Below are 27,639 nucleotides of genomic sequence, written 5' to 3' on the forward strand. Positions count from 1 at the left end.
AAAGGCAATTGGGCTTAATATGACAATCAATAAACTAATCAGTTTATAATAAACTACAACAAGTAGCTGGCAAGTGCGCTTGGGGCGACAGAGCGATAACGTTGGAGCGTGTTGCACTGTGCTGAGCTGTCAGTCGTTCGTAGAAGGTTTGCGCGGGAGACTTACTGAGGGAAATCAACACGAACGGGCGGTGTGGATTCATTCACATGCTTGGTAGATTGGTCTTACCTGTATAGAAAGGGAGACGGAGAGAAAAAAGCAGCTCATAAATACATGTAAAAATGTCATTTGTAAAATGTGAACGTGTTAGGCATTTGATAATGAGCGAAGGAGACGCTTCCCTTACTAGACACTGCATCGGTACAGCATGGGAAATTGGTCAACTCGCGGTGAGTTGATACTCGCTTTTGAAGCTCTTTTGTGCTGTCATTCATATCTTTTTGTAGTGGAGCATAGCACAAAATAAAGAGGGAAAGACACCGAAAACTAATAATGCTCAACTGGCATGGCTGGAGCGTCATGTCACCAGGAATGTCTATGACACTAACTACCGTAGGTTTTCCTAGCAGTAACCAGTGCTTTAGCTGTCGAGCAAATGTGTTGCTTTCACAACTGGTTCGGACAAACAGAGAGGTACTCATGTTGGGGAAAAGAAATGAAGGCATGTCAGTCAAATATGCATTTTTACCATGTAGTGACAGCTAGATACACGTGTTGCTGACAGGAACAGTTTCATTGGATGTTTGTCGTGCTTTCCTTTGTCTTGTGTTACAGCGTGTAGTAGCTCGACTTGAGCCAGTTGAGTTGATGTTTAAGTTGAGCCAACACATCTCAATTTGGAGCGTGGAAAGCTTCACAAAAAGATGTCATTAAAAGTCCACATGTACTATGTATTGCTTGTTTACACAAGGCAAATTCTTTGGTATAGTAGTATCAACACTGTGAATAACAACAGTAGCCAGTCTTAAAAAGATCAAGCAAATATATTTTGACGAGTATTTTAAACCAAGATTAGAGGTTAGATTAAAAACAATACAAAATATTTTTACACAGAAGGACGACGTAACAACTACCTCGAACGATTCAATCTACAATGTTGCTTAAAAGATTAAGAAACATCGGGCAAGATTAAGCGGTTTGTATTTGTATGCATCACGACTTATTTCTTCCCTGTACTATTATGAGCATATAAAACTGAAGTACCACTCTTTACTCCATTATTAAAATGTATTATTCACTCGATTTGCATAAAGCACGAAACGACGTCGTATCACTCGTCGGTCGATCACCAAACGTGTTTGGCTTGCATGTAAATATGCCTCCCGGCCCACATCCCGGCGATCGAGTAGCTTCCGTTTCGCAAACGTTCAAAGGAATGCCTTTGAGTGAAACGATTTAAAAACGAACAAAAAAAAAAAAGACTGCCTCACCCGGGAAACACGTCCACAGCCATCCAGCGAACCAGCGCCACACGCTATCCGACCAGCCGTCCAGTGCGCGGTTGATCTGAATGTGATTGGGCCCTCCGATTTGGATGGCCCGATTTGGCCCTCAACGCGGCCACGGCGGCGATGGAGCCGATTTTTCGGCGGGCTCAATTGCGTATTCCACCAACTGATGGGGACGCTTCACAAGGGAGAGCCCGCTCCAGGAGCCGACCAAAGACGAGCGCGCGCGCGCTCTCGCTGGTACGTGACCGCGGCGAGCCTTGCGTGTGAAGGAATTTTAATTTTTTGCTGTCGTCACATCGTACCGTTGCATCCTCCCGCACAGCCGCAGCCGAGAGGCCGAGAGGTCACGCGGAGTGAGTGACAGAACGTGGCTGGCTGGCGGCATCCATCAGGTCGGATGACAAAAGTGGCTCGTTTTTTTTTGTTGTTTTATGCTGCCCCTACCGACACCATCCATATCTTGCAGCGCGGTTTCTGCCGGAGCGTTTGGAAGCCGAGCAACTCGGAAGAAGAGGGGAAGGAAAGGAAGGGGGGGGGGCGAATAGGTAGGTTTTCCTTTTCGTCGGGCAGTTTTTCGGCACCGGCGTGGGGCAAAATAACGCCGGTGCTTTAAATCACACAACCAGCCACCGGGCAAACCGGCAAGTGAGCGACGGGCCCCAGGACGGACGTGTGAATGTCGTTAACAAGCGCGCGCGCGCTCGGCCCTATAAATCACGATGATCGCCGGGGCTAAGATGAGCGGCCAGTCCGGTGACCGCGCTGCCAGGACGTGACATGTGGACGCGAAAATGTGTCCACCTCCGGATGCAGCAGCAGCAGCAGCAGCAGCAGCAGCAAAAGTCACATGTCCACGGCGTAACCCGTAACCTGTTTCGAACGGCGGCGCAAATCCGGAGGCGGATAAACAGGATTAGAGTTGGAAGAGTTCCCACTTGTGTTCGTTATGCAAAACGAGCGCGAAGCGGAGCGCGCCCTGCAGGACATGATCAGCGATCCCGAACACTGGCGAGAAATTCATATGAAATTGAGCTCACTGCATTGGAACTGTCGTTTCCTTTTGGCGTGCGTGTGTGTAGTCTAGCTTCCTTTTACTGATTTGCTGATCGATAGATTTGTGTTGAATCGCACGAGGTTGAGAGTGGGACAGGGGGAAATAAGTCAAACATCATTCGTAACAGTGTTAGGACAAATCTTTGAACAGGCAATAATTTATTGGCAGCGTGTTTTCGCATGCGATAAAGGTATGATGAATGGTTGGGCTTTGCTGCTATCAATTTGTAAGTCGTCGCATTGGTTGGATTGAGTGTGCGTGGTCTGGTTATTTTATTTACACCTCGGCAAGGAAGCCGAGTGATCGTTAATTTTATTTAGATTTATTCAGCCAATATTTAAATAAAGCTGAACCGCATTCTTCCTCTCGCTCTGTCGTTTTTCTACAGATAAATGAATACAGAAATAAAAGATTGTTTTAAGGAAGCGGTTTGAAGCTTTGAACTCATAACGACTCCCAACATAAATAAAGCAACAGCGACTCAAACTGACCCTCAATCTCGCTTTAGTGGGGCACAAATCGGAAGCATGTTTAAGCAATCCCCTCCCCCTCACAACCAAAGTCAATCGCGATGGCCTGCAGCGATCAATCGTCCAATCTTGCACGTACTAAAAACGCAATCGCTCGTTCTGAAGGCAACCATTAGCCAACGCCAACGGCACCTTTTCCGTGTCAAAGGGAAATCAGGAGAACGAGCACACACAAATTATATTGCCCCATTCGGGGAAACGTTTGCTTCTGTGTTGCTGCGAATGCTGCACACTTCTTTCCTTTCTTTCAAGTTCAGCACAAAAAAAACGAAACACACACACACACATCCCAGTTTGCGCTAGTTTTGAATATCTTGCCGTCTTGTTTGGTTTTTTGATGATGAAATGCAACCCGGGGAGCGTCCCGACATCACGCGGTAGAAGGTGTGTCCCGGGCCCCTGTAGGGCTGAAGAGCGTTCACATCCGCGGAGATTGTTCTCTTCCCCCAACACCCTCTGGACCCTCGGCAAACCGGAATGGTAGCAGGCAGAAGGCAAAAATGACCGTTTATCATTTTGACTACTGGTCTGCAAATTGCCCACAGGGCTATCGATTGGCGCTGTAGCTCATCGATTCGATCCGTAACACTTTGGATTGCTGCGCGCAAAGGAAACCAGGAGAAGGAAGGTTAAGTTCAGTTCGGCACCAGGGCGAACCAGCTATATGCACGGCAAGAGCAAGCGCGGCCACGAAAGGCCACGGAACAAACGTGCCAATTTGACCATTTGGACGCAAGATACAGGCGTGAGTTGAATGACACAGAAACAGCAGCGAGCTAGTAGTAGTGTTGAGAGCGGCTACAGCGGCACCAGCACCAGCAGCACATAGTTGATAGTGAGACAACTTAATTATGCTTATGCAGTGGACGCGAAAAGGAACTTAAGGCAGATTTTAAGAGCGGTGCTATGCACTAGTGCTTCGGTGGCTGTTGTTCTTTTCGCTTTTATCGCATCATATCTAATCACTTGCTGTGTGCCAGTTCCTACACTTACTGCTCTGCATATTTCTAGCTTCATTTTTTTTTGTTGCGGCGTACCTTCCCCTTTGGGGAAGGGCAAGTTTATTAATTTATAGCGCTTGCTATAAATAAGCATTTAACGGCACAGGCCGCGCGATAGCAATGGCCACTCGTATTTGCATTATTAGTACACACAAACAGTAACCCCCATAATCAGCCCCACAAACAATGGCCCCGGGAAGATGCTGGGAGCCCAATCTCGGCCAGGCTAGTTAAAAAAATGCCCAGCTGCAAACCCGGCAAGCAGTTGAAATAAAACCGGATAAGTGTCGGTGCGAGCTGCAACCGGAAATCGCAGGGACATGTTAAACGATAAGCATAAATATCTCAATCATCGTTACGTGCGGGAGGCGGCGCGAAGCTAGCCTGGAAACGGGGCTGCTCAAAGTAGCATTAATAAAGAAATCGCTACAAATCACCGTGACGATGCTTAAAGTTGAGTCTAATTTAATGGTAGGACTTCATTTACTTATGGCGGCTCTTCGGCGCTCGGCATCGTTCAACGGACACGGCGGCCACGCGCGCCGAACACAAAAACTGTCACATATCATGCGGGTCATTTTCACCCGCGGGAGGGGGGGGGGATACCCGAGACACGGAACACAAACACACACCTACCGGTGACGTTCCGGTGTCCGAAAGGAGCAGCTACAACCACGCATCCCGCTAACCATCTGTCGGGGCGTTTTCGGTAATGTCTTCGCCGACAGTGCATATGCCGCAGACGGATGGAGGCGTAGGTTTGTGGCCGTCTTACAACAAAAAAGACACACGCGCACACACACACTTCATACACACCCATCGCCGACTCGCCCCACCTTTTGGTGTCGATGGACGGCACACCACGAAAGACGACACCGTTGCGAAATTTATGGCACATAGATGCCGAAATAAATTACCGACTTATTGACATTTATCCCATCGAATGGGTTTGGAGGGCTGATTTTGTTGCTACGGCTGGCTCGGTTTAGCCGTTGCCGTACGCCAGCCGATGCTTCTGCCAAGGAGCGTGGAGGTGGGGATAAAGGGTTTCGCGTGGAGAATGCTTCCGCTTGCAGTGGTGCAACAACAGCAAACGCTAAAATGCGCGCGCTGGGTCAAACTGGGTTGACCGGGTGCATCATCGGTGCATTTGTTGGACCCATTTTGCATACGCAGAAAACTAATGATATAGTTCCGTTCCGTGTTTCGGGCCCGCTCGCTCCGGTTCTTTTAGTAACGAACTCACCCGTGAACGTGATGTCTCTCCCTCTCTCTCTTACTCACTATCTTGCCTCTCTTTCTTTGTCAAAGCGTGCAATGGGCCCAAGAATTGCATGCCGGTGCGCAAGAGATGCGCATTACAAATTTATCAACATTATCGAAAATGCGTAATTTACAAGCGGCAAATCGTGGGGAATTTTAAACGTTTCAATACCAATCGGAATTTATATGCCCCTCTTTGCGCTTCTCCAGCGCCAGTCAAGAGCTCCTTGCCCTCCTCCAATGTTGTTGAGGGGTGGGATGGGTTGAGGATGTTTGTGTGTGTGTGTGTGTGTGTGTGTGTGTGTGTGTGGGTATTTGTTAAAGGCGAGAAGAAATGGAGGCCCAAAGGGCCCTTACGGTGCCGGGAGGACCGTACTTCCTTCTGCCGAAAATACCTCTCCCACTGCCATGCTCTTTACCCTCAACTTACACACACACATACATATTTGAGTGGCGAAAAAAGCCTCAATGATCGTGACCACCTCCCCCCCCCCACCCACCTCATGCACCACCCCACCGGGAGGGGTTTGAGAAAGGAGCGTCATGGCATCGTGTATTTTTTCGTTCGCTGCTCCATTCCTTGCCGTGGATAGCGTTCTTGTTATATGTGTGTGTGTGTGTTTTTTTTAGCCAGCCAATGCTTTTGATGACGCAGACACAGCTTCGTTCTGCCAGGTCCGGGACGCTGCCAAATCTTTGCCATCGCGCGATGCCCCAGCGTACGGCAGGAAGCGAAAAGAATTGAATTTATAAAGAAGTCTTAATTATATGGAATTATTTCGTACTTTAATTCCTTCTGGCTTTCTTTTCGGCCGGCTGGCTTGGCTGGCCGGATGGTTTGCCGATTTGCTTCGCTTTGTTTTCTCCTGCGTTCCGGCGGGGGGGGGGGGGGGGGAGAAGCGAGCGATAGTGGCGTTCCTGGGAGCCACCGTACTGCTGCTGAAAGTGATCATAGAAGGAGCGCGCTACGCTCCTGCCGACCGAACGGTACAGCAGTAGCGTCACCGCGGTGTATGCCCGGGTGGATACCACACCGGCGATTATTGTTTTCGGGCGTGACTACTTCGGCGACCGGCGACCGATGGCGGCTTGCCAAAACACGCTGAACCATTCCCAGGACGGAACCAGGACGGAGTGAGTGAATTTTGTTGGAACAAATCGTTTGTTCGTGGCATGTTTGTTCTTATTGCGATCACGCTGCGGAAGAGATCGAACGAAGCGGACGGCCCAAAAGCAGAGCAGAGTCCAACATATGCACCAAACAGTAAACACTGTGTACACATATGCTGCCCTCGCTGCATGTACGCGAGGCGAAAAACTCACCCCAAAGCCCCGCTGTCGGTCCAACCGGAATCCGGCATTGGCACGATGGCACGATGATCCCGCAACGACGACCCACTCTTATGCAGATGTGCAGCATTCCTTTCCTGGCTGTGGACGGGCAATTTTTATGCACTCGCTCAAATGCTCCACCGATTCACAGTCGCACGGACAGTCCGCTAATGCTCCTGCCGAGTGTGTGTGTGTGTGTGTGTGTGTGTGCTGGAAAACACAATCCACCAGCGGGACAGCACTCGCGCATACCAGAAGCTTTGCGATCCTGAGCGGCCAAAATTCGACGCAAAAAAAAACATCACAGGACGGTCGCCAGCAACTCGGCACAACGTAGCAACGGGGAATGTTTTGAATATTTTCTCCCAGCCCAATAAGCCTGATATGCCGGGCTGGAACCCCCTTTTTTTGTTCTTGTTGTGTCCCGCCCAGAAAGGTCATTTACCTGCAATTATTTGAATCCGGCTGGTGGAATGCGCTTTCCCAGGAATCGGGTGAAAAGCCAAACAAAAACACCGCTGATACCACAGGGGCTGACCAGGGCCCGGTAAGGATCATCAACATCTGGCGAGCAGAAGGGAAAAAAAACAACAACAGGGCAAAAGCTCCGCGTAGACACGCCATGATATCGTGGCAATGGATCCGTCTCGGAACAGTTTCGTAATTGGCGCTCGTAACATCAATCAGAACACGCACACACACACAGGCAGGCAACACAGGAAGGATGTAATTGGGTGTGTAATTTAGTCGTGATATTTGATGGTGGAGCGCAACGCGACCCGGCAAGGTCCTGGGACAGGACAGGAATGATTTATGCATTGCACTGTAAAGTGTTTCCGCGATAGCAAGAACGAAGCAAGATTTCACAAAAGAATTAGTGCTTTTGCGAAGCGATTGCATACATTCGGGAGTGAATGTAGTTTCCGAGCATCCGGAAGGCGAACGCGAACGATCGAGCAATCGAGCAATATCTATCTTCTAGGACGGGGCCCAGAACAAGCTCGCGATGTCTTACTTTACGATGACGAAGAGTCGGCTGCCGATAGCAATCTAGATCGTTCGTTTGCTGCTCGTGCAGTCTAGCTCCATTCAGCTGCCACGGTGAGCTTCTTTATTGCCCTTTCCGTCCTTCCGCACCGGGTGGCACAGCTGGCTCCCCTCGGGAGAAACGTTTCAATAGCCATACCTATAAACGTTTCGTTTTGTTTGCGCATTGAGAGCAGTTAATCGACAACCTGCTGCACCAGCGGTTGCAAAACTGTCCTTCCCGTAGGTGTGTGTGTGTGTGTGCCCTTGAAGGCTCCCAAATATACAATCCACCGGAAATGAGACCAAAGGCTTTGCAAACGTGGGTAAAACGGGCTTATGAACTCTACATTGCCTTGCTTCGTCCGCTTGTCCGGCTGATGCTGTTGGTGGTTTAAGCCCTCCCCCCTCCCCCTTTTTTCAAAAAGGGTTCCCCAATCCCGCGGGAGTTAAATCGTTCCCGACGACAGAGTCGTCCCGCTTGGCGAAAGGCATCATCCTTTCCCCTCCCATGCGCTAAACAACAACATTGTATTGCCGCGTGGCAATAAATCAGCCATTGATTTCGGGTGCATTCGAGAGCGGGTGCGGGTTCCGAAGGGATCCGGCTTCGCTTCACGGGGTTAGACGGCGAAAGGGGAGGGCGATCTTCTTCGCCCGTGCGGTAATTGGCAAGATTTATGTTCGTGCCGTATCAAATTAGGTCTCTCGCTCTTGGTGGTAGGGAGGATGGAAAGCAAACACAGCTGGCGAACTGCGAACCTTCCAGGCCGTGTTCGTGTTGCTTGGAGACAAACGGAGATCATGTGTGTGTGTGTGAGTGGAAGAGCAAGCTGATGTGAATCGGATAATTAGTGATCTGATTGTGCGATTCGGGACGGCGTGCGTTATATGACGTTACCTTTCGTGTCTCTCGATCGTAAGATCCTTCGTCGCCCTGAAGGACATTACATAAAACAATTTAAATGCACGGGGTTATTTCGTTTGAAGCATTGAAGTGCATACTAATTTTAAAATAAATGTCATGAGCTTAAGCTTTTTTTATATTTAAGATCGAAAGAAATGATTTAAACATGAAAATAAATACACAGCAAACCCTTATCATTACAACTTCTCGAGCCACTCTCAGCAGCTGCATCTAATGAGGCATAAACTTTGCAATAATTTAACCGTCTCCATCCGCCTGCCAGCTTACAAAGAGCAGAGCGCGCCGGCAGACAAGTTGCACCGGGCACCAGCATCACCATAAGACTGTGTAATTGGAGCCTCCCCATTCCGCAGCAAACCGGTCAAAAATGCGACGATCGCACCCCATATGATCGATCACGAACCGATTCGAAATCACATCGGGGCGACACTATTTTCCCCCTCGCTCGGCGCATATCATATTTTCAAGCTGCCTCTTAATTGCGCCCATTCCGGTGGGGCGCTTTCACTTCTTCTCTAAATCATCTAAATCAGTGCTCCCAAATGGACGGCCACAAAACACCGCACTCAACCGCGCACGCAACCGCGCACGGACGTATCAAGTGGGGCAAGCGCGCGCCTCAAAGCAGTAGCTGACCGGAGCGACGGCTGATGACGCAGGGTGCAATAAATGGTGCATCTGCATGCATCGGTTTCACTGGGACAGTGTCGACTGCGGCGGCAAAACGGTGTCATGCCCGGACTGTCCTCCGCCTCTCGGCAAGGCGGACGTGGCTCATAAACGAACGAACCAGTGTGGGGCGAGCAGTGCCTGCAGACAGGTTGGATGTGCCTCTTTATGGCAGGCCCGGTGCAAGCGAGGAGTCGGTGTCCGGATCGCAAAAGCCTAATGCCGTCGTCATCCTTTTGCTTACTTTCGCCCCTTGCTGCTGGGAGGCACCGAACGTACATTTTGCTTGGCGCTTTTCGCACTTTGCAAAACCGGACAACGCGTGTGCCGATTAGGGCAAGGCGGGCGGGTGGGCGGTCCGACGGGCGGGCAAGGCAGGTCTGCAAATATGACACACATTGTTGTCGTCGAGGCTGTTTGAAGCTTTGTTTTTTTTTTTATTTTGTTTCCTTTCAAACAAGAGCCACGGTGAAAGTGGAAGGATATTTTACGGCTTGAAATATGATGCTACCGAACTGTGTTATTATCCTGCCCGCGAAATGGGTGTTAAATAAGTGCTTCTTTCGCGAAACCGAGCGAAACCAAACGCAACAAGACGCCCGTTGCACACATCTTTGTTTCCGGGGCTCAAACAGAACGCAACAAACATACCGTAAACTAGTTGCAAATTATCGACCATCGAGTTTTCTTCGCCCGCCCATGAAACGGGGGCAATGAAAGAAAAGCCATAAACCTGCCAGTGTGGGATAAGCATCGTCCTCCTCGTCCTCCAGGGAAGCTGCTGGCAACGAAACCGAAATACCTTTCGAAAAGTTTTCCAAAATATTGACACCCGGGCAGAGAGTAACATTGTTCGAATAATGGCGGGGCGAAATAATTCACCGAGCCGGATAAGAGCCCGAACCCGATGGCCGGATGGCTTTATCTCTAGTGGGAAATTATAGACCTGCAGGCTGCAGGAGGTGTGGTGACGGTAGGGTGTAGTGGACTTTAAGATTCCGTTTTACATTGTTTCTTTTGTTGTTGTTGCATTTCTTGACATCGCTTGTCGCGCGAGAGAGAGAGAGAGAGAGAGAGAGAGAGAGAGAAGGAGCGCATAAGATGCATCAATGCTTGGCAGTGGATGGGACGCGGCAGTGAGGCTTGCGAATCTCTTCCGGAACTGAAAGGAGAAAACAATGAAAATTCTTTCCTCCCCAGTTCCCAGACCGACCGAAGAGGACTGGTACAAAGGACTGGCGGGGGGGGGGGGGACTGTGTCTCAAGAACACGGGCTGCAGGAATTCCCTTCGCCGAAGGGTCTGTGTTAATCGGTGCCGGGTTTCGTCCGTTAACGGGTTTGCCGGCCAACGCCCGAACGATGCCGTCAAGAGAGTGTGTGTGTGTGTGAGAGAGAAAGAGAGAGAGAAGGAGAGAAAGAGAGATAGAAAGAGAGCGAGCGAGCGAGAGAGAGAGAGTGCGTGTGCAAAGTATTCGTCGGAGTGTTGGGTCGTTCGGGGCGTGCTTTTCTTCGCAAGATTTTCCTCTCATTTCAACGCGAAATGGGAATCGATCCCCCCACCCTCGCACCAACCCTCCTCATGTATTCCCGTGCGTCCCTTCCGAAGGTGGAAGGGCTGGTAATAATAGTTATAAAATTTAAGTACCATCCAATGGCTCGCAGCTCCGCGTTTGCTGGTGAGCGTTAGCGCGAGCATAAATTACTTTTACCCCGCAGCAGCACAGTGACCGAGCGTGGCGGTGGTGCAGCGAGGTGACGCAACCGCCACATTATCGTTCGGCCCCCGCGGGTAGGTCGCTGCCAGCGCTGGGTTTGGCTGGGTTGAGCCCGGCCATCCAATTTAATCCCTTCCGAAACACTGGCGGCGGCGGCAGCGGTGCCGAATCGGACGCATTCCCGGTGCCCGACGGGTCGGTTTGGAGGAGTTTTCCTCCGAAACTGTTCCCGTGCTGGTTGGGCAAAATGAAAAGAAAGAAAAAAAAACACGCGCAAACGAGGCGTGAGATGCGTGCGCCACGCTCGACGTGCGGCGCGGCACCACACGATGCGGTCTTCGCGAACCGCGATCGGTTCTCACTCACTCACCGATCAGCACCGTTCGCAAACCATCATCATCCCCGTCAGATTAACTTACCGTCCACTGCATCCCCCTCCAGACACTGTGTGCGGCACTGGACGCAGGCTCGTTAGTTGCCTCGTCCACTTCAACACGGGACTGAGCGAACCGTCTTTACCCTCAAGAGAGCCAAAGAGAGAGAGAGAGAGAGAGAGAGAGTGCACAATGGAATGCGCGCAAGTGCAGTCCCTGGTTGTTGTTGTAGATTTGTTTGGAATGCATATCTCAATATTACGGCATTATGTCATTAAAATATTTCCCCGTCAACTGGCAAACACCTGCCACCCTACTACACAGAGCCGTTGCTCCTTTCCCCCTTTCCACCGGTTGCTCCGGTATCGGCGAAACCGGCTTGTGTGCGAAATGGGCGGCCGCTGGGTGCGCGCTGGCCGGGGTGGGTAGCTCGATGGAGAAATATTATGCTCTCACTTGTCCGACTTAATTAAATCAAAAGGCCCTGACTGACTGAGCAACCCATGTCCGTCGGCGCACCATATTCTTGCTGCTTGTTGCTGGTTTCTTTCTCATTTCCCTCCACACAAACGGAGGCTGGAAGGAGGACGAGGTTCGTTGCGTGTCGATCGTCACCCATCCAGTCACACGCACCCGCCGGTGTCCCCATGTAGTAGCGGGGACGCGTAGATTTGGCATGGTTGTGCAGGAACTGGTTTGTTGGGAGAGCAGCAATCGGCAGCACACGGCCCGCTAGGCCCAGGCTAGCGGCGGCTAGTTAGCGTGGTTCGGATTGCGCTGCGGAAGAATATGGTGTGCGCCGGACCATCTCGCTAAAAGGGTTCGCTGGCGTTCACTCCTCTTCACCGGAACTTGATCGCTTATTAAAGGCTGGCATCGATCGTTAAAAATCATTCCCAGAATTATGGTACAGAAAGCACAGAGCGGCAGCGCATGATGAGTGTTTTGCTGCGCGTGGCTTCACCTTCCAGATTGATACGAGATTCGCTAGAAACGTTGCCGGTCTTGGGCTGTTTGAAATGAACAGGCGGGGAGGGTTTGCGAATGCTCCCAGAGGAAGTAACACGCCTTTTTCTAGCACAGGATGACTGTCTCGGGCTGGATTGAGTTTATGCTCTGTTTTGCACTTATTTTTTAATGAGAATAATAACGCTCACACCACTGTTGCAGCATTAAGATATATCTCTGAGACGAAGAGTGCTGCTTGTTTTCATAAATAAGATCACAACCACTCGACCAGAAGTTTCTAGGTCCTACCAGCAGTTTTCCCTTCTAATAAACAAATCATGTTGTGCCCTGGGCGCGAACTACGAAGGCACAGCTTTCCCTGCTTAGCATCCCACCATTTGTTGGAGATATCATCCAGACGAAAAAAAAACACCAAAAAGCAAACAACAAACTCACCCTTCTAAAAGGTCACACCTGCGCGTGTCGCCGAGCGGCGGATGTGTGTGTGTGTGTGTGCTGGAACCAGGAATTGCCACCAGCCACGACCAACATCTGTCGATACCGATCAATCAACGCGATCGTTGAAAAGTGGTTCTGCACGCGTCGCCAGTCTAACGCCCGGGAGGTACCTTGCGGACCGGGACCGGATCCATTTCCGTCCCAAACCCCCAGCTCCAACCGTGAGGTCTCAGGAAACCTGAGAAATTTCAACCATCGAAATCGGTGTGATCGAAACTGACCGACTGACGCTCACTCGCACACACACACACATGGGCATACAGGACATCTTGCTTCTACAAAGGCCCCCAAAAACATGCCCGAGGGGTCATGTTCAATTTGGATCGAGATAACTTCATACCCCGGCGACTGCCTTCATGCCGGACAGGGTAGGGAAGTAACACCGGAGGAATGCAGAGGGAGAGAGAGCGAGAGAGAAGGTGTGAATCATGAAAATGTATTAAAACAGGAAATCTATCAGATCAATAACCGGACCCCGAAGTTGTCTTGTGGTGTGAGGAAGGAGTTGAGGCACGTTTTTTCCTCTATATATCTCTCTCTGACTCTCTCTTTATGTGCCTATCACTGTCTAGCGACTTTGGTTTTAGCAAGCGCAATGCTTCCAAGACATTAGACCTTTCGGCTAATCACTCGCTAGGCACGAACGCTTAGATAGAGAGCACAGAAATTAGCGACGTTTTCAACCCTGCCACGGATCGCTATCGAAATTTTGCCATCGATTTTCTAGCCGTACACCGTACGGGCACGACGGGCCTTCACGCGTATGTGATTCCGACCTAAGGTACAGCCTTTCTCGGTACAGATCTCGCATTAGCCCCGAGGGTCACAAAGAGTCCGCGCCACGCGATGAAGCTTTGCTTCATTATCGTTTGGGGCGGTTTGGGGCGCGGACAGCAGTGCTTTCCCGCAAGCCCGATCGCGATCGCGCGAATCGTGATCGTTTAGGCTCGCCAAATGAGTTGTGAACATGGCATATTTTAACTAACGATTCGCTTCCTGTGGTCACCGGTCCCTGCTTCCGCATTCCAGAATGCGCGAAAAAACGTTATCTCCAATCGGAAAGGGTTTTTTTTTAGTGATTTTCTAACCGATCGAACAACTAGCTATTGCGGCACTGCACAAAACTATGATGAAAAATAGGACCGTCCGGTGGATAGTTTTTAACCATCAAACGCTTGAAGTGCTTTCTCATAAATAAAGCTACGAAACAAGGGTGTGTAAAATAAAATCGACTCGCTAACACAGCTATCACACCGGGCCTTAAACATCGGTAACAAATGATCGAAATTTCGAAACAATCACAAGAACACAACAGAACAGTAACGACAGGGCGAAAAAAAAAACGCAGCATCCAACTCGTGCGCAGATTTATTGGAGTGAAGTCGGCGATGGGGGACTGGCTAGCTCGCTCGTTTGCTAGCGCTCCACAAAATATGGCTCTATCGGGTACCCCGCCCCGGGTCCCTGCCACCCACCCAGACGGGTTTGGATTTTGGAGCCCGTTGTTAGCCATCCCCGCAGCAATGCCGGAGCGATGATAAAGCGATTAAATAATATTTATGGAAAATGGGATATATTTATCAGAAAGCAACCTTTCTTTAGGTTTTTTTTTTGCGCTGCGACCGAAGCGCTTCGACAAAACGGCGTAACAAATTGAACCTCGGGACAGCAGCAGCGGACTAGAGAGCGATCCTAGGATCTCGTTCACCCCGATTACCCTCGGCCCCTTGTCCACGGGAATGATATCTACAGCCCGTTGAAATATTACACATTTCATTTAATCTATGGCTTTCGACGCCCAAAAACCCACGGACCAACGAGATCGCACCCCCGTACAGCAACGAGGCATTCGACGGAAGCTCGCCAGAACACGGGGGTTGTGATAGCGAAGCGGACGGGGAGGCCGACGGTTCCATTCTCTTTAGCTAACCTTCATCACGGTTAGCTGTGATTGGGACGGCGGCATGACGCTTTTTCACCATTCGATTGAGCCTTCCCCCCACCAAAACCGGTCTAGGTCTAGGTTCCGAATGTATCGAGCCCGGTGTGCCTCATCAGTAGTGCCCGGGTGTGGGTTCGGGTGTAATTTTTCATCGATCTAAATGTGATGCGTCGGTTCTTTACAGGTTCGCTACAATTCTGCGCCAGGCCGCAGCGCTCTCCGGGCTCTCGGTGGTAAGTTCGCCATCGCTTGATCAAGATAAACAAATGTACATTGTTGGTAGTGCGGGAGGTTTTTGGTGATGATGCTGGTGAAGTCGAAATCGGGGCTCCAAATTAGCTAATCTGATAGCGATTTCTTAGCGAGGCAGCGTTTACGTGGTGATCGGACCCGATTAACGTATCAAACGGGCAGCCTACGCAACCCGGCCAGTGCGGTAGCATAAGATACAGAACTTTATTGATGCTTGATAGCCATCAAAAAGGTGGACCACCGGCAATGGCAGTGTGATCACCGGTTCCATCGCGAAGCTTAACGAGAATCCTTTAATTAACGCTGAACAACTTTACTTTTTTGTTCAACTCACTACGCCCAATGGCCATTCGTTTTACAGGCACACAGACACATACACACACGATCATACGAAAATTTAGGAGTGCTTCTGGTGTGTCCGTCCTAGCACAGAACCTGGCGAACAGAACCGTTTGCATCTACCGAGCTTGTCCCATTAATCTTGTGCTTAATGAAATCATCAAACTGCATGCTGCACAGTACGGCTGCGGGTACGATTTCCGAAATTAGTCGTCCATTCGCTTTGCATCGCGATTGCCTGTTTACGAGCTGCATCGTTGCATCAATTCTGTCTCTGCCCCTTTGCCCCTTCCCCCGAAATGTCTAACAGGAGAAGCAGGCGTTTTCGGAAGGATGCTGGATACCCGTGTGTCTTGGAAGAAGCCAGCAAATCGAAGCACAATTAGTGAGGCTCTGCTGAAAAACCGATCTGCGATATCTGCGCCCCAAAAGGCGCACAGATGGTGGATCAAGATCTTGTAACGATCAAACAAGAAACAAAACAACAACAAAAAACTGCAAGAAATGGAGGAATAATATTGGAATGCAAATGTCTACCAACCGCAGCGAGTTCATCAGGGAGTCACCGTTTTTGTTGTTGTTCAATTTCACATGCAAAACCGACCCAGAACATTCCACTCAGGCACGTTGATGGCAATGTCCCGGCAGGTTCAGCGTGTGTTTGTTTCCCGCAAGCACCTGAATTCTATTGTAGTAGAAAAGGGGGAGATCATACGCACAAAAGAAAGAAACAGAAAAGAACTAGAGCACGTACAGGCGCCCATTCCTTCCGCATGCCGTTCGATCGAGCCCAGCAAACGGTCGGCGGATTTCTGAAGACGGCGCGCGGCGACCTTTACGACTTCCCGGATTCCCGTGGGTTGATCTTGAACACGGGAAAACCTGCCCCGGGGCCCGCCGTGAATGGTCAATCGTACACCAGCGGCTGTCTAGGAGTATATTAAGTTGTAATGTTACAGTTGTCCAGCCGCCTCCATTGCCCTCTCCAGCTCTCTCTCTCTCGCTCTCTGTATCTCTTCCTCTTTATTTCTGTCCTTCCCACCCCAAGGTTGATCCTGACGCGTTGACAGTTGATCAGCACCACACCAGAGTGTGCCACAGTGGGGAGGACGAAAACCGGGGGTAGAGCAGGGGCATATTCGGTTCAGTGTCACCGCCATCTGCACGCTACACATCATCTCGCATTCAACACACACACACACACATACACTGTTCGGTTCGATTCGATCGGGGCACTGCTGTTCCTGACAAGCTGCATGAAGGAACGGAGAACGACGACGATTGAACAACAGAAATAAAATCAGTGAATAAAATTTTAATGAAGCCAGTTAAGCAGGCCCGAAAACGACCACCGCCCGGAGGAGGGCTGCAAAACTGTGCAACAAGAAGCAACAAGTTTGTCCGGGGCGAGGCAGTGCCTGTGCATGGGCCGTGTTTTGATTGGGTTGAAGGAAATGAATGAACATCATCACCTAATGGCCCCTGCCGCCTGTGTCGGCCTGTAAATAAAACCAACCGGCCCCTGTGCCGGACCCGGCTGGTCGCTGGGCGTTTGATGCTAGCACACGACTGCAAGTGAACAAGTCCTACGACTACAGCACACAGCGACTGCACGGGGATGGGATGAGAATTTTGAAGTTCACTTCGGGGAGGATGGAAATTGTTGGCGAGGCAAATTTTCATATTTACATCGCCCGGTTTGGAGCGTAAACACATTCTTCCAGCCCAGTTCACACATTACAGACGCGGCGTACAAATCGAAACTTGCGCAGATTGGATCCAAACGGCATCGGCATTCTTGGTGCGTGTGCAAATTGGCACATTTCCCGTGCGCGCGCGCTCACATGCGTAACGCGTTTGCGGTACACACACTACGAGCAAACCGGAATCGCTCGGGGATTGGATGCTAATTAAGGTACTGGCACTGGCCGCTACTGGTAGGAGAGACAGTGATTTGACCCACTCTCACTGCCAAGGGAAATACACAGCGCCTTTCGCAAGCTCCCGCAAGCCGGAAGATGTTGCGTATGTTTTGACGTGTTCGGTGGCATTTGGTTCGTGCCACAGGGAATCGTGTTTGGAGGGCCGTTGCAGGGCAGCGAATTAATTTCGGTGGCAGCTTACATCTCACCTGCCGTGCGAGCCAACGGCAAAGCGGTTCGCGTGTTAAGCACGACAAAAAAAGAAGAAAATGGGGGATTCAAAAATCAAAACTCATACAAAACACAAGAGGGAGGGATCCCTATTGCGAAACATTCTCCTCCGCCCGAAGGGGAAAAGGTGAATTTGTACCGCGATCCAACCGATGAAGATGATGCACGGCCTCGCAACACGCCGGTCTGCAATTAACGCCCAAAGTGGCCCCGAGTGCGCAACCACCGGGTTCGGGTGGTGGAGATGCAGCTACAGCGGGATGCAGTACATCTGCACTCGACCACTCGACCACTCGAGGACGCGCCGGCGGAAATGGGAAAGTGTTTTGTGTGTGCGTTACGAAACGAGCACTCGCACGATAGATGCGGCGGTCGGATTCGGGCCAAATAGTTTCACACAAGTGCAGTCCGGCACAGGCACGTAACAGGTGGTGATGCAGTCTCCATCGCCCACCAGGCTTATGCAATTACTTTTCCTGCTAAAGCAAGCAAGCAAGCAGTGCACATTTGCATCCTTTCCCGGTCGCTTGGCTTGGGAGGAATTGTACATTGCGAGGCACAAATATATCACACTGACGGCGTCGATTAACGCTTGCAGCAGCAGCCATCCAGCCAGCCAGTATCTCTTATTAAGCCATCCTCATTGAACTTTCGCTAAAAACGGCACTTTGCTCGGCGCGACAGACGCCGAAACAAATGATGTCGAACAGACCCCGAGACAAGTCAGAAAAAAAGAGGGAAAAACCTCTGGACCGGGCGGAGAAATCGACTACATGACATTGTATCGGCCCGGCCGCCAGCCAAGCGCCGCTATCGGAGGGTTAAAAATGTACTACTAATGACGAAAGTTATCTGTTAACATTCCAGCCACAAAATTTGCCAGTTTAATTACCCCGTTTAACAGGCTGCAGCCTACCGGCGGGCGGTAGGTTTCCGTGAAACTTTATCTTAATTATTCGATTCTTCGCTGCTTAAGTTTCGTACCAGGTAAAACGTGCCATTTCCCCCTCTTTACTGGAGCTTCGATACTGCTTTTGGGGTAAAACGTGCAATAAACCCCCCCCCCCCCCCCACACACACACACACACACACACACACACACACACACACACAAATACACTGCCACGCACAGCAGGACGAGAATCGACGTGGGAAAATACATAAATCGTGTTTATATTTCAATTAATTATTTCAATCCTTGTTGCACGCTGCTGTACGCAGGCACTGCTTGGGCGCAGGATTTTTTTTTCGCGTCCCGAAGTTTGGGAATCCTTCGTGAGATATAAACGCAATGCACCATCGGGCATGCTTTTGTTTCTGTTACTTTATGCTTTATGCTTTTTGTTTTTGGCTAGAGATTTCCCAAACCCCCTGCCCCTGCTGGCAGGAATTAATCGTTTTCATAATCGGTTGTAATGAGCGCGTCGGTTGGGCCACGAGGGCCAACGTACGCCTGCTGTACTACCACCACCAGCTGATAATTGTTAACGCTCGCAAAAAAAAAACGCATCCTACAGCGCTCACATTTCGAATCGGCACTTACCTCTGAAAAATCGCGTTGCGACATGTTGCCGCCAATATATCACCGTCTTCGCGCGCTGCCGAAGGTGTCTGCATTCGCCGTCGATGCTAAAAAGCGGTTTGTGTTGCGATTCTGTTGCACTGGCGTTAGCAGGATGGTTTGCTTTCGGTGAGGCTGCCCTTTCGTGCCATTTCCTGGGGAAGCTTTTTCTTCTCTTCTTCTACTTTTTTTGTTGGTAAAATATTAATAACACTTACGGACTCTCTCTCACACACACTTTTTTGCCACAATCACACGACACAAGATGCGCTAACCACTGGGTAATTTGATGTTATTTACGAAATAAACACGCGCACACACACGCACTAACGATACACTTTACGAAAGAGCAGAAAAACACTGTTGCGCAACAAAATATAAAGCAAAATATGAGTATATGTGAGTAGAATAAATTTCAAACCTAACCTAACCGCAAAATTCACTCTAAGAAGCGAGTTTGAAAATGTTCTTGACGTGGCCGCCACAGCAGCAGCAGCGGCAGCAGATCTGTTTGCACGATTTACACGTTAGTTTGGGGCGAAACAGCACGCTCTGGCAACGGTCGTACACTGCTGACTGATTTAAATGTGCCTCGTTCCCCCGCGAAACCATACGACTGCACGGTCCGTGAATGGCAAACGAATGATTTCAACGCCCCACAGCAAGACGACGAACCCGCGCCAATGCTGAAGTTCTGGCTGCGCGTCGCCGACGAATTATTCATCAGCACCAACGGGGTTCGTTCGCCACCGTCCGCTCCGTCGTCAACGTTTGTCAACACCACTTTGTTGCGATGCTTTTTCCCATCATCATCATCATCATCATCATCATCATCATCCACATCATCATCATCATCGTGATCATCATCGGTTTCTGCCGTGTTCAATCCCAGAAAGGAAACGTACAACAGAGCATTGAATGATCGGCGTCCTTCCCTACGTATCGATGAACGTCGTCCAGCGAAGAGCTTCACTACGAAATGTGTGTGCGCGCGCGCCCATCGTGCTTCCACTGCCCAGAATGTTCCAAATTGAATAACTTTCATGTGGTCATAAAACTTAATTGATTTTCAGCTTCAACCGTTTTCCCGCGCTGCACTTCCAGGCACCCGAGCGAGCAGGGGGCAGTTCGGCAGGGGGAAAAGGTCATCGGGAAGAAAATGTATAAATTTCTTCCGCCTCGCGGCCACCCGGTTCCGGGATGTGCGCGGCAGATTCAGTTTAGTGTTCCTTCTTCGTCCACACGACCGGGGGACTGCTTTGTTTTTGTGGGACGAATCAACGCCACGGTTTCGGAGTCGGATGCGCGGCCCGGCTTTACGTCACATATGTTACGATTTTCGTTTTTCCCACTCTTCGGCGTTCTGCGCGCGTCGGTCCGTGCACGCTTAAGTCGATCTCTGGTGTCCGGTGTGAACTAACCGCACGGCCCGGAGGTTCGTTCTCGCGCTGGTAAGCCGTTCCATTTTCACGCGCACCCCCAGCCCGTTGATGGATTATTATGACGATATTGTCCTCGAGCGATTTCCATCCATCGGGTCGTTTGTGTCTGCAATAAAAAAAAAACAAAACGGAACAGAGAAAAGAGGCAAAGGAAACGGTTAGCAAAAAAGTGTTGCAAAGTACAAGGGAAGGGCCAAAAAAAAGCGTTACATTGGGAGTTGTTGTTTTTTTTTTTACATCAACACGTGAAACATTTCCTTCCCCCCAACTGAAACTAACGGGACTGTGCACAAGTGCAAGGATATGCAGTTACCCACCTTAAACCTTCATCCTGAATCAATCGACCGGCAACAGGACTGGCAGAGCAGTGCTGCGATCAGATTGAAGAAAGGTAACAACGGCCACCAAAAGCCACGAGAGAGCCACAATCCACAAAAAAGGGCACTACCAACACGGAAAGCCCTTCGGCCCTCGGTGACGAAGCGGCCGCAACGGGGTGAGTTCTGTTACGGATTTTCACATTTCGGTGCGAAAATTAAATGGGACGGCTCTCCTGCCGGGTCCGAGGGTAACAAATGGGAGATTTAAATTAAATTTTGCCGTATTTTTTACCGACAAAAGCAAAAGGGGTGGCGTGAGGCAGTGCAGGGGCATAGAATGCGAGTGCACTAATCCTTGCATCGTCGCTGCGCTTTTGCACCACAACACAACACGGTCACGAGCAATGAGCAAAAAAAAAGGAGACGATCTTCCGCCACAAATTCACACCACCGCACCACCGGTGAGATGAAGGGGCGAGGAATTTGTTATTGTTGCAGGTTGGGAGTTTCTGTTGCTGTTGTTGTTGTCGCTCTTCTTCGTCTTGCTCTTTCTCCGTTAAGCTTTCTTTGGCGTAAGCTATCTCAGGAAGGAAAAAAAAACAAGCGCACAGTGCCGGGTGTGTTTGAGTGCTGCTCTTTATGACAGAACTAATTTAAAACGCCATCAGAACTTACCGAACCCCTCCTCCCCCCGCACCCCAGCAACCGAGGAGGCAAAATGGGGTGTTAAGGTGAAAAATGGCTCACACAGCCCTAAACGGGGTCGGAGTGTTTCGGCCAAAAAGTGATTTATAAATTACCATCCCCATTCGATTTAATGAAGCCTTGTGGCGCGGCACAGCTCGTGAGGGATGCCGTTGGGACGTAAAAGTAAAAATTGCACAGGTTCAGAAATCGATCAATCCTGCAGCAACATTGTTTCCCACCCGAAACACTGCTAATGGGTGAGACAAATTTCAAACCCCTTTACTGTTTTAACTGTTACATAGTGCAGGAATTTTCGGTCTGTTCACCTGTACCCACAAATTGTATAGCATGCCTTTTACCAAGGAATGTCGGTATCGATAGATCGCCCCACACTAATTGGAACGTAGCTGCTTCCCTTTTACCTTCCGACAAGTCTTCCTCCGTTTTTGAGCGCCTAAACAAACAACAGGACAGTGACAAGCACCCCCGAACGTATGACATCGAGCGCGACCGGCAATCCGTCATCATTTTTCAAAGCCCCGTCAACGTCAACCCGCGCTCTTTTCGAACGCTACAGGTAGCGCTTTTGTGGTGTAGGCAGGAAGCACGTCTAGCAGCCGGTCGCGAGTCTTTTGTGGTATGTACCGGCCGGCGCATGCCGTACCCGTGCAGGGCAAGCGTGCGGGCTAGAGCACGGCCCGGCATTAGCTGCTCGGTCTAGCGGCTCGATCATCGATCTTCGCCAGACGCGGGACAAGCGATTGGACATGTTTGCTCCATTGTTTGCGCAGGGAATGGCAGGTTCGTCGCTTACATCTTTCGTCGAACAAGTACATCAGCGCGCAACGCCGATCCACGGCATTGCACATCGCTCTTGCCCGATTGGACGGCACGCTGTAGGTAGACAGACGTGGTTCCAAGGCGGACGAAAGCAGACCGCCCGAAATGTGGTTGGCTTTTAGCAGTAATCCAATTTCGCCTGCAAAGCCCCGTTTAGTGCGGGGCTTGATTTCAATAAAACGGTTCCCTTTTGGGAGCAATTACCCACGGTGTCGATCAACGATCTATACAAAACCGACAAGCATTGTACATCGTTAAACGGCAGACGGGGAAAGAGGGGGGAAAAGGGGGAAACATATTTCTACGGATGGAAAACGGTTCTTCCGATGCTTAATATGGATAATTTATCTCGTCGTTTATGCGCCTATGTTTATGACAGCACTGTTCGTATGTCATCTAGAACCGTGCGCTCGCTTCGGATCGGGTTGTGCGGAGATGATCTTAAGCCAGTGCTGTAAATGGTCACCTGCCCGCCCGCCTCCCCCTGAGCGCCTTGTAATCCGCTTCAGAAATGAGATTCTTATGATTGTTCTTCCCTCATCATCAGCAGCAATAACAGCAGCAAACATTGCAACTGGTACCAGACCGAACGTTCAAACAGGGCAGCCAGCAAAAGAAAAAAAAGAATTGCTTCTTGTAGAAACCAACCTGCAGCCCGCAAAAGGGGAGGCCGGGTAGTTGGCCTTCTCTTTCCCCTTGATGACAACTCTAAAGACGTTTCGTGTGTCGTCTGCCTTGCTGGCTTACTTCGAAGCACTTTTTTTAGCGTAGCATTCGAAAACGATATGAATTTGTTGGTTGAACTATCTTCATTCGTTCTTGCAGTTCCTTTTCCATCGCAAGCAGCAGTGTGTGTGTATGTTTTTTGTTTGTTTTTTGTTTCCATTTTTGCCGATTCCCTTTCCACTCTTTGCACCGTTTTGTCTGTACAGCTGCATTTTGTACTTCATCTCCCCGCACTGTTTTCCATTCCCATGCCTTCCTACCTTCGGATTGAAGCGATCGGCTTCTTAGCTCTTCGATTTTTATTTATTTCTGCCATAAATTAATAAATTTGAAGCCGTTCGTCCCGTTCGGCGGCTGCATTACTGCACAACCCCTCCCCCGTACGCGGTGCCGGATTTGCCGGACGCCTTTGCGCACTGGTACCAGATTACGACGCAATCCCGGGCGGGCCATATGGCGCACGGAAGGGAGTGCGCGATGCACAAACACAAGCGACGAACGTACGCGGGCGCGCGCGCTCGCTCGCTCGCAGCTTGCGCGATCGAAATTTGTGATTGCCGGCCACGGGGACAACGTGGATCCTCTACCGGCACAATCGTCCAAGTCTGGAACTGCTTCGGCCACCACGAAACGGAGGAGGCGACAGTGTGTACCTGCCGCGTGTGGCCGTTCGAGTGTGGGATTGGGTGGCAAGGGGCAGACGATAGGGAGCTTGTGCGAACAGCGTCGAACCACAATCGCTAGACGGACCCGAGCGCGAAAGATTAGCGAAACATGTAGCGATTTTTTTTTGCGCAACCACCCCGGTTCGGTTCATTTTGTCCGCAGTTGTGTGGTGCCGTAGGACTTCTTGGCGGGCAAAATTACGCTCCACGCATCGGCAGGCCCGGTAAGTTACGAGCCGGCCGGCTAACCGGATCCGGCGGTCCGTGTGGACGGTCCGAGATAATGAAGATACTCGGAACATTACGGGCCATTGCAACAGTACTATCATGCGAGCGGAAAGCGGACATGATGGTAGAGCGCGACAGTTTGAAACAAGGGTGCGACGACGACGACGACGACGGCGACGCAGGGATTTGATTTCCGATGAAGCGATTCGTGCGTTCCCACAGGAATTTTAGCAAAATGTCACACCAGGCGAGGCCGGTGTCGATGGAACGCAGCTGGAATGTTGATACAAAGTTTTACGTGGGACGCCGAGGGAAGATTTATGTGGCGGGCTGCATGATGACAGGTTCCGATTGGGCGCTGGACCGAAGGGAGCAAGCGCACGGGGAAGGGGAAGCATGGACATCTACACAATGGACAGTGTTGGGGAGGGAGGTCCCAGCTATCGGCAGGCAACAAATCACGCGACGTGCGCGTTGGCATAAACCGTTGCGACAGGTGACAAAACGTTGCGCCCAAGGACATATTGGAGTTTGGGGCTGAAATTCCCAGAAGAGTTACCTAATCCCGCGCTGTACTCTCAGGACTGTCCCAAGAAGAATTTGAACTTGGAAATAACCATTTCCTTTTAATAAGACAGATGACGTTCCCGTAGCAAAACATGAATTATGCATCCCTGACCATTTTTCTGGCTCCCAGATTGTGGTAGCTATTGAATAGTGAACTTGAATCCACACTGCTCACAGCCAAAACTCACCAGTGTGCGATTGGCAAATCAATTTACCTTACCGAAACGTTCATTTCAACCGAATAACGATTACTTTCACTCGTAATTGCCACCGAACGATGGTGGGCCGTGTTTCGCAAGCAGCCGTAAGCTTAACCGTTCAATCCGTTGTAAAGTGACCGTTGCAAAGTGACGGGCCCAAAATGACTTCACCAAGCAAGCAGGCAGAGAGATGACAATACGCGCCACTTCAACTTTCAACCGTCCAAAACGCGCTGATCGTCACTCTGAGACACTCACTATTATTAGCTACCGGCCGTTTTTGCCTTAAGTGATATCTATTGACGATGACGAAGACGACGACGACGATGACTGCTAACGATCCCGGGAATTAGCTCCCCATGTGCCGGTGCTGCAAGGGTAGGCAGAGCTAATGCTCAAAATCGTACGTCCGACATCCGACAAAAAACCGCGGGGGCTCTCTCAAACCCCTTTTCGGACCGAAGGCAAACGCGGCAAATTCCAGCAGTGCAGTGAAAGTCGCGCTCGCTTCGAACGAAAGTAACGCAACGGGAGTTACTTTTCGCTAATGGAACGGCTACCGGCAAAGATTACTATCTTCGGACCTTCTAATGCTTTCACACACATTCAAACGAAAATAGGCCCCTTCCCTAGCCCCGCTGGTGAATACACGCCCTGATAGCGGAAAGGACACTATTCTAAGTACCGTGCGTCCGGTCCACATCCGGTGCCCAGGGTGCCAAAGTGGTCGTCTCCAGCATAAAAGCTGATCCACAAAGGAAGAAAAGCAACGAAAAAACACACACACACACACAGACAAATGCCGAAAAGACCCGGTACACTAGAAATGGACAAAGTTAAAGATTTATAATTAACAGCCACCTCTTTCGTCCCACCACCCCCTGGCCAGGGGGTCATTGAGTCTTTGTTCCCGTGGACGCCTGTTCCGTCAAAAAGTCGAACCTATGCTTTCCATTTTGTTTGCCTCAGAGTGACCCGCTTACCTCTCTCCCTCTCACTCACGCTGGTTGCTCTGTTCCGGAAGGATTGTTGTAAAAAAGTCCAATAAAGCCAGCCCCAATACACACATAGACGCACTGAATGTGCCTAAAAAAATAAAAAATGAAGAGATGATGTCTCCCAACACACCAAGGGTCGTGTTTACTTTGACCCCCGGAATATATCGTTGGAATCTTAGGGATGTGGTGGAGAGAACAAGATAGGGAAAGGGAGAGGAAAAGAGAGAGAGAGAGAGAGAGAAAGAGAGATCAGGCGGAGGAAAACAAAACCAGTTGCGGATAGAACCGAATGGTTAGATGGTGCCGCTTTCCACACAGCCCAATGTTGCTACCGTTCGGTGTTTTTAATTGCCCATGTTGTTGATGTTGTTGTTGCCTGCCCGTCTGCCTTTCCTAACCCTTCCTGTCCTCATCCCCCCCCCATTCCTTTCATCATTCACTCTTTCCCTTTCTAGGCACAGCGACCTAGGAAGCCGAACTCAAAGCCGACCCGATAGTCGGCCGGCCGGCCCCGGCGGTCAGTAATCGGTGTGGAATGCGTCGGCCGAAGATGCTGAAGATGAGCGACGCTTTGGAGTGCTCGGCAAACCGTCGATGGATTAGCTTCACTATCTTCCTCTCCACAGCCTCCTCCCACCCTCCCTTTCTATCCCTCTATGTGGTAGTTATGTTTGGATGGGTTCTTTGTTAGCCTGCGCCTTTTTTTTATTGATATACTCTCAGATAATTCCGGAATAAAGACGATGGGCGAAGCGTACCGCGGTTTGTTGTTGTTGTTTTTTTTTCATTCTACCAATGCTTGCCCTTTCCACATACACCCGGCCCGCGTACGCACTACACACTGTTCACTGTTCCGTTCCTACCGTTGAGCGTCTAATTTCAATTTGCAACCGTACGGTGGTCTCCAAAGAGAAGTTGCGCTGTGTTGCTTTCGGGCTGCTTTCCGATTTCCAACCGTGCTGCTTGGCAAACAAAAGACTCGCACACACGGGAGACCACACGACGTAATCCATGAGTAAATCGGGTGGAGGGTTTTGTTTTTTTGTTGTTCTCCACAAAGAGCCCGAAAATGATGAATTCGAAACCCACAAAGATAGGATAGGTGTTCTATTTTGGACTAAAAGGTTGAAGGGGTTTACTTTTTTTTGCTTCTCCGTCGCTGAAGCTCATTAAACGTGACGCATTCGCTACAAAACTGTTTTGCATCGCCCGACCAGCGCGCACTGTAATGTCTTCATTGTACCTCCCATCGGGGTAAAGCTATATAATTAAGCGCACCCCGTTGGAAGAAGTTCCCATCGAATCGGTTTGGGGCGCAGTGACAAGAACTTGGGGCGCAGCAGGGAGAGTGAGAGCGGTAGTACAAGCGGATATAAAACGGAAACCTCTTTCCTTTTCAAATAATACCCAGCTGCATCGCCGTTTACGATCGGTATGGAAGGTATGTAAATTTTCTGTACTGGTGAACCTTCCTCTACCCCACTCTCGGCCGGCGGGACACGGTTCCCAGCTGGCGGGGAAGAACAAAAAAAGAAAGAAACTCAATAATCGGACGACCGGGCACAATTTCTGGTGACAGAGCGAATTTCCAAAATTGCTGCCAAGCTCGGCCGGTCCAATTTTTTGGCCCTTGTGGGGAGCCAAGCTTTTCCATTTAGTCAGCCATTTTTGTGGCCACAATTTGAATAAAATGGTTGCTGGTAGCGTCTGGCGAGCACTTCCCCCCCCCCCCCCCGGGTGACAGTGCGATCCCTAACGAACAAACACACACACACACTCACTCACACTGCGCACCGGATGGAGGATGACGTGCATTTGATGCATCGCAAAACTGAAGGCATCCGTGGGCTTTTGATAAAACTGATAGCAGAAAGCGGAAAAGATGAAAATTTAAATGAAACTACTCCA

At 50.2% G+C, this 27,639-nt stretch overlaps 1 protein-coding gene across 4 annotated transcripts in view; it reads right to left on the reverse strand.

Annotated features, from left to right (window-relative positions):
• LOC121602743 (tetratricopeptide repeat protein 28) overlaps positions 1-27,639 on the reverse strand; it is a 114,539-nt gene that overhangs the window by 67,920 nt on the left and 18,980 nt on the right. For all 4 annotated transcript variants that reach the window (XM_041931514.1, XM_041931525.1, XM_041931533.1 and 1 more), the window contains exon 2: positions 19,041-19,418. In XM_041931514.1, coding sequence (XP_041787448.1) covers positions 19,041-19,064 — 24 coding nt within the window. In that variant the 5' untranslated portion in view covers positions 19,065-19,418. The remainder of the gene's footprint in view (positions 1-19,040; positions 19,419-27,639) is intronic.

The sequence above is a fragment of the Anopheles merus genome, chromosome 2R (genome assembly GCF_017562075.2).
Source record: "Anopheles merus strain MAF chromosome 2R, AmerM5.1, whole genome shotgun sequence".
NCBI lineage: Eukaryota > Metazoa > Arthropoda > Insecta > Diptera > Culicidae > Anopheles > Anopheles merus.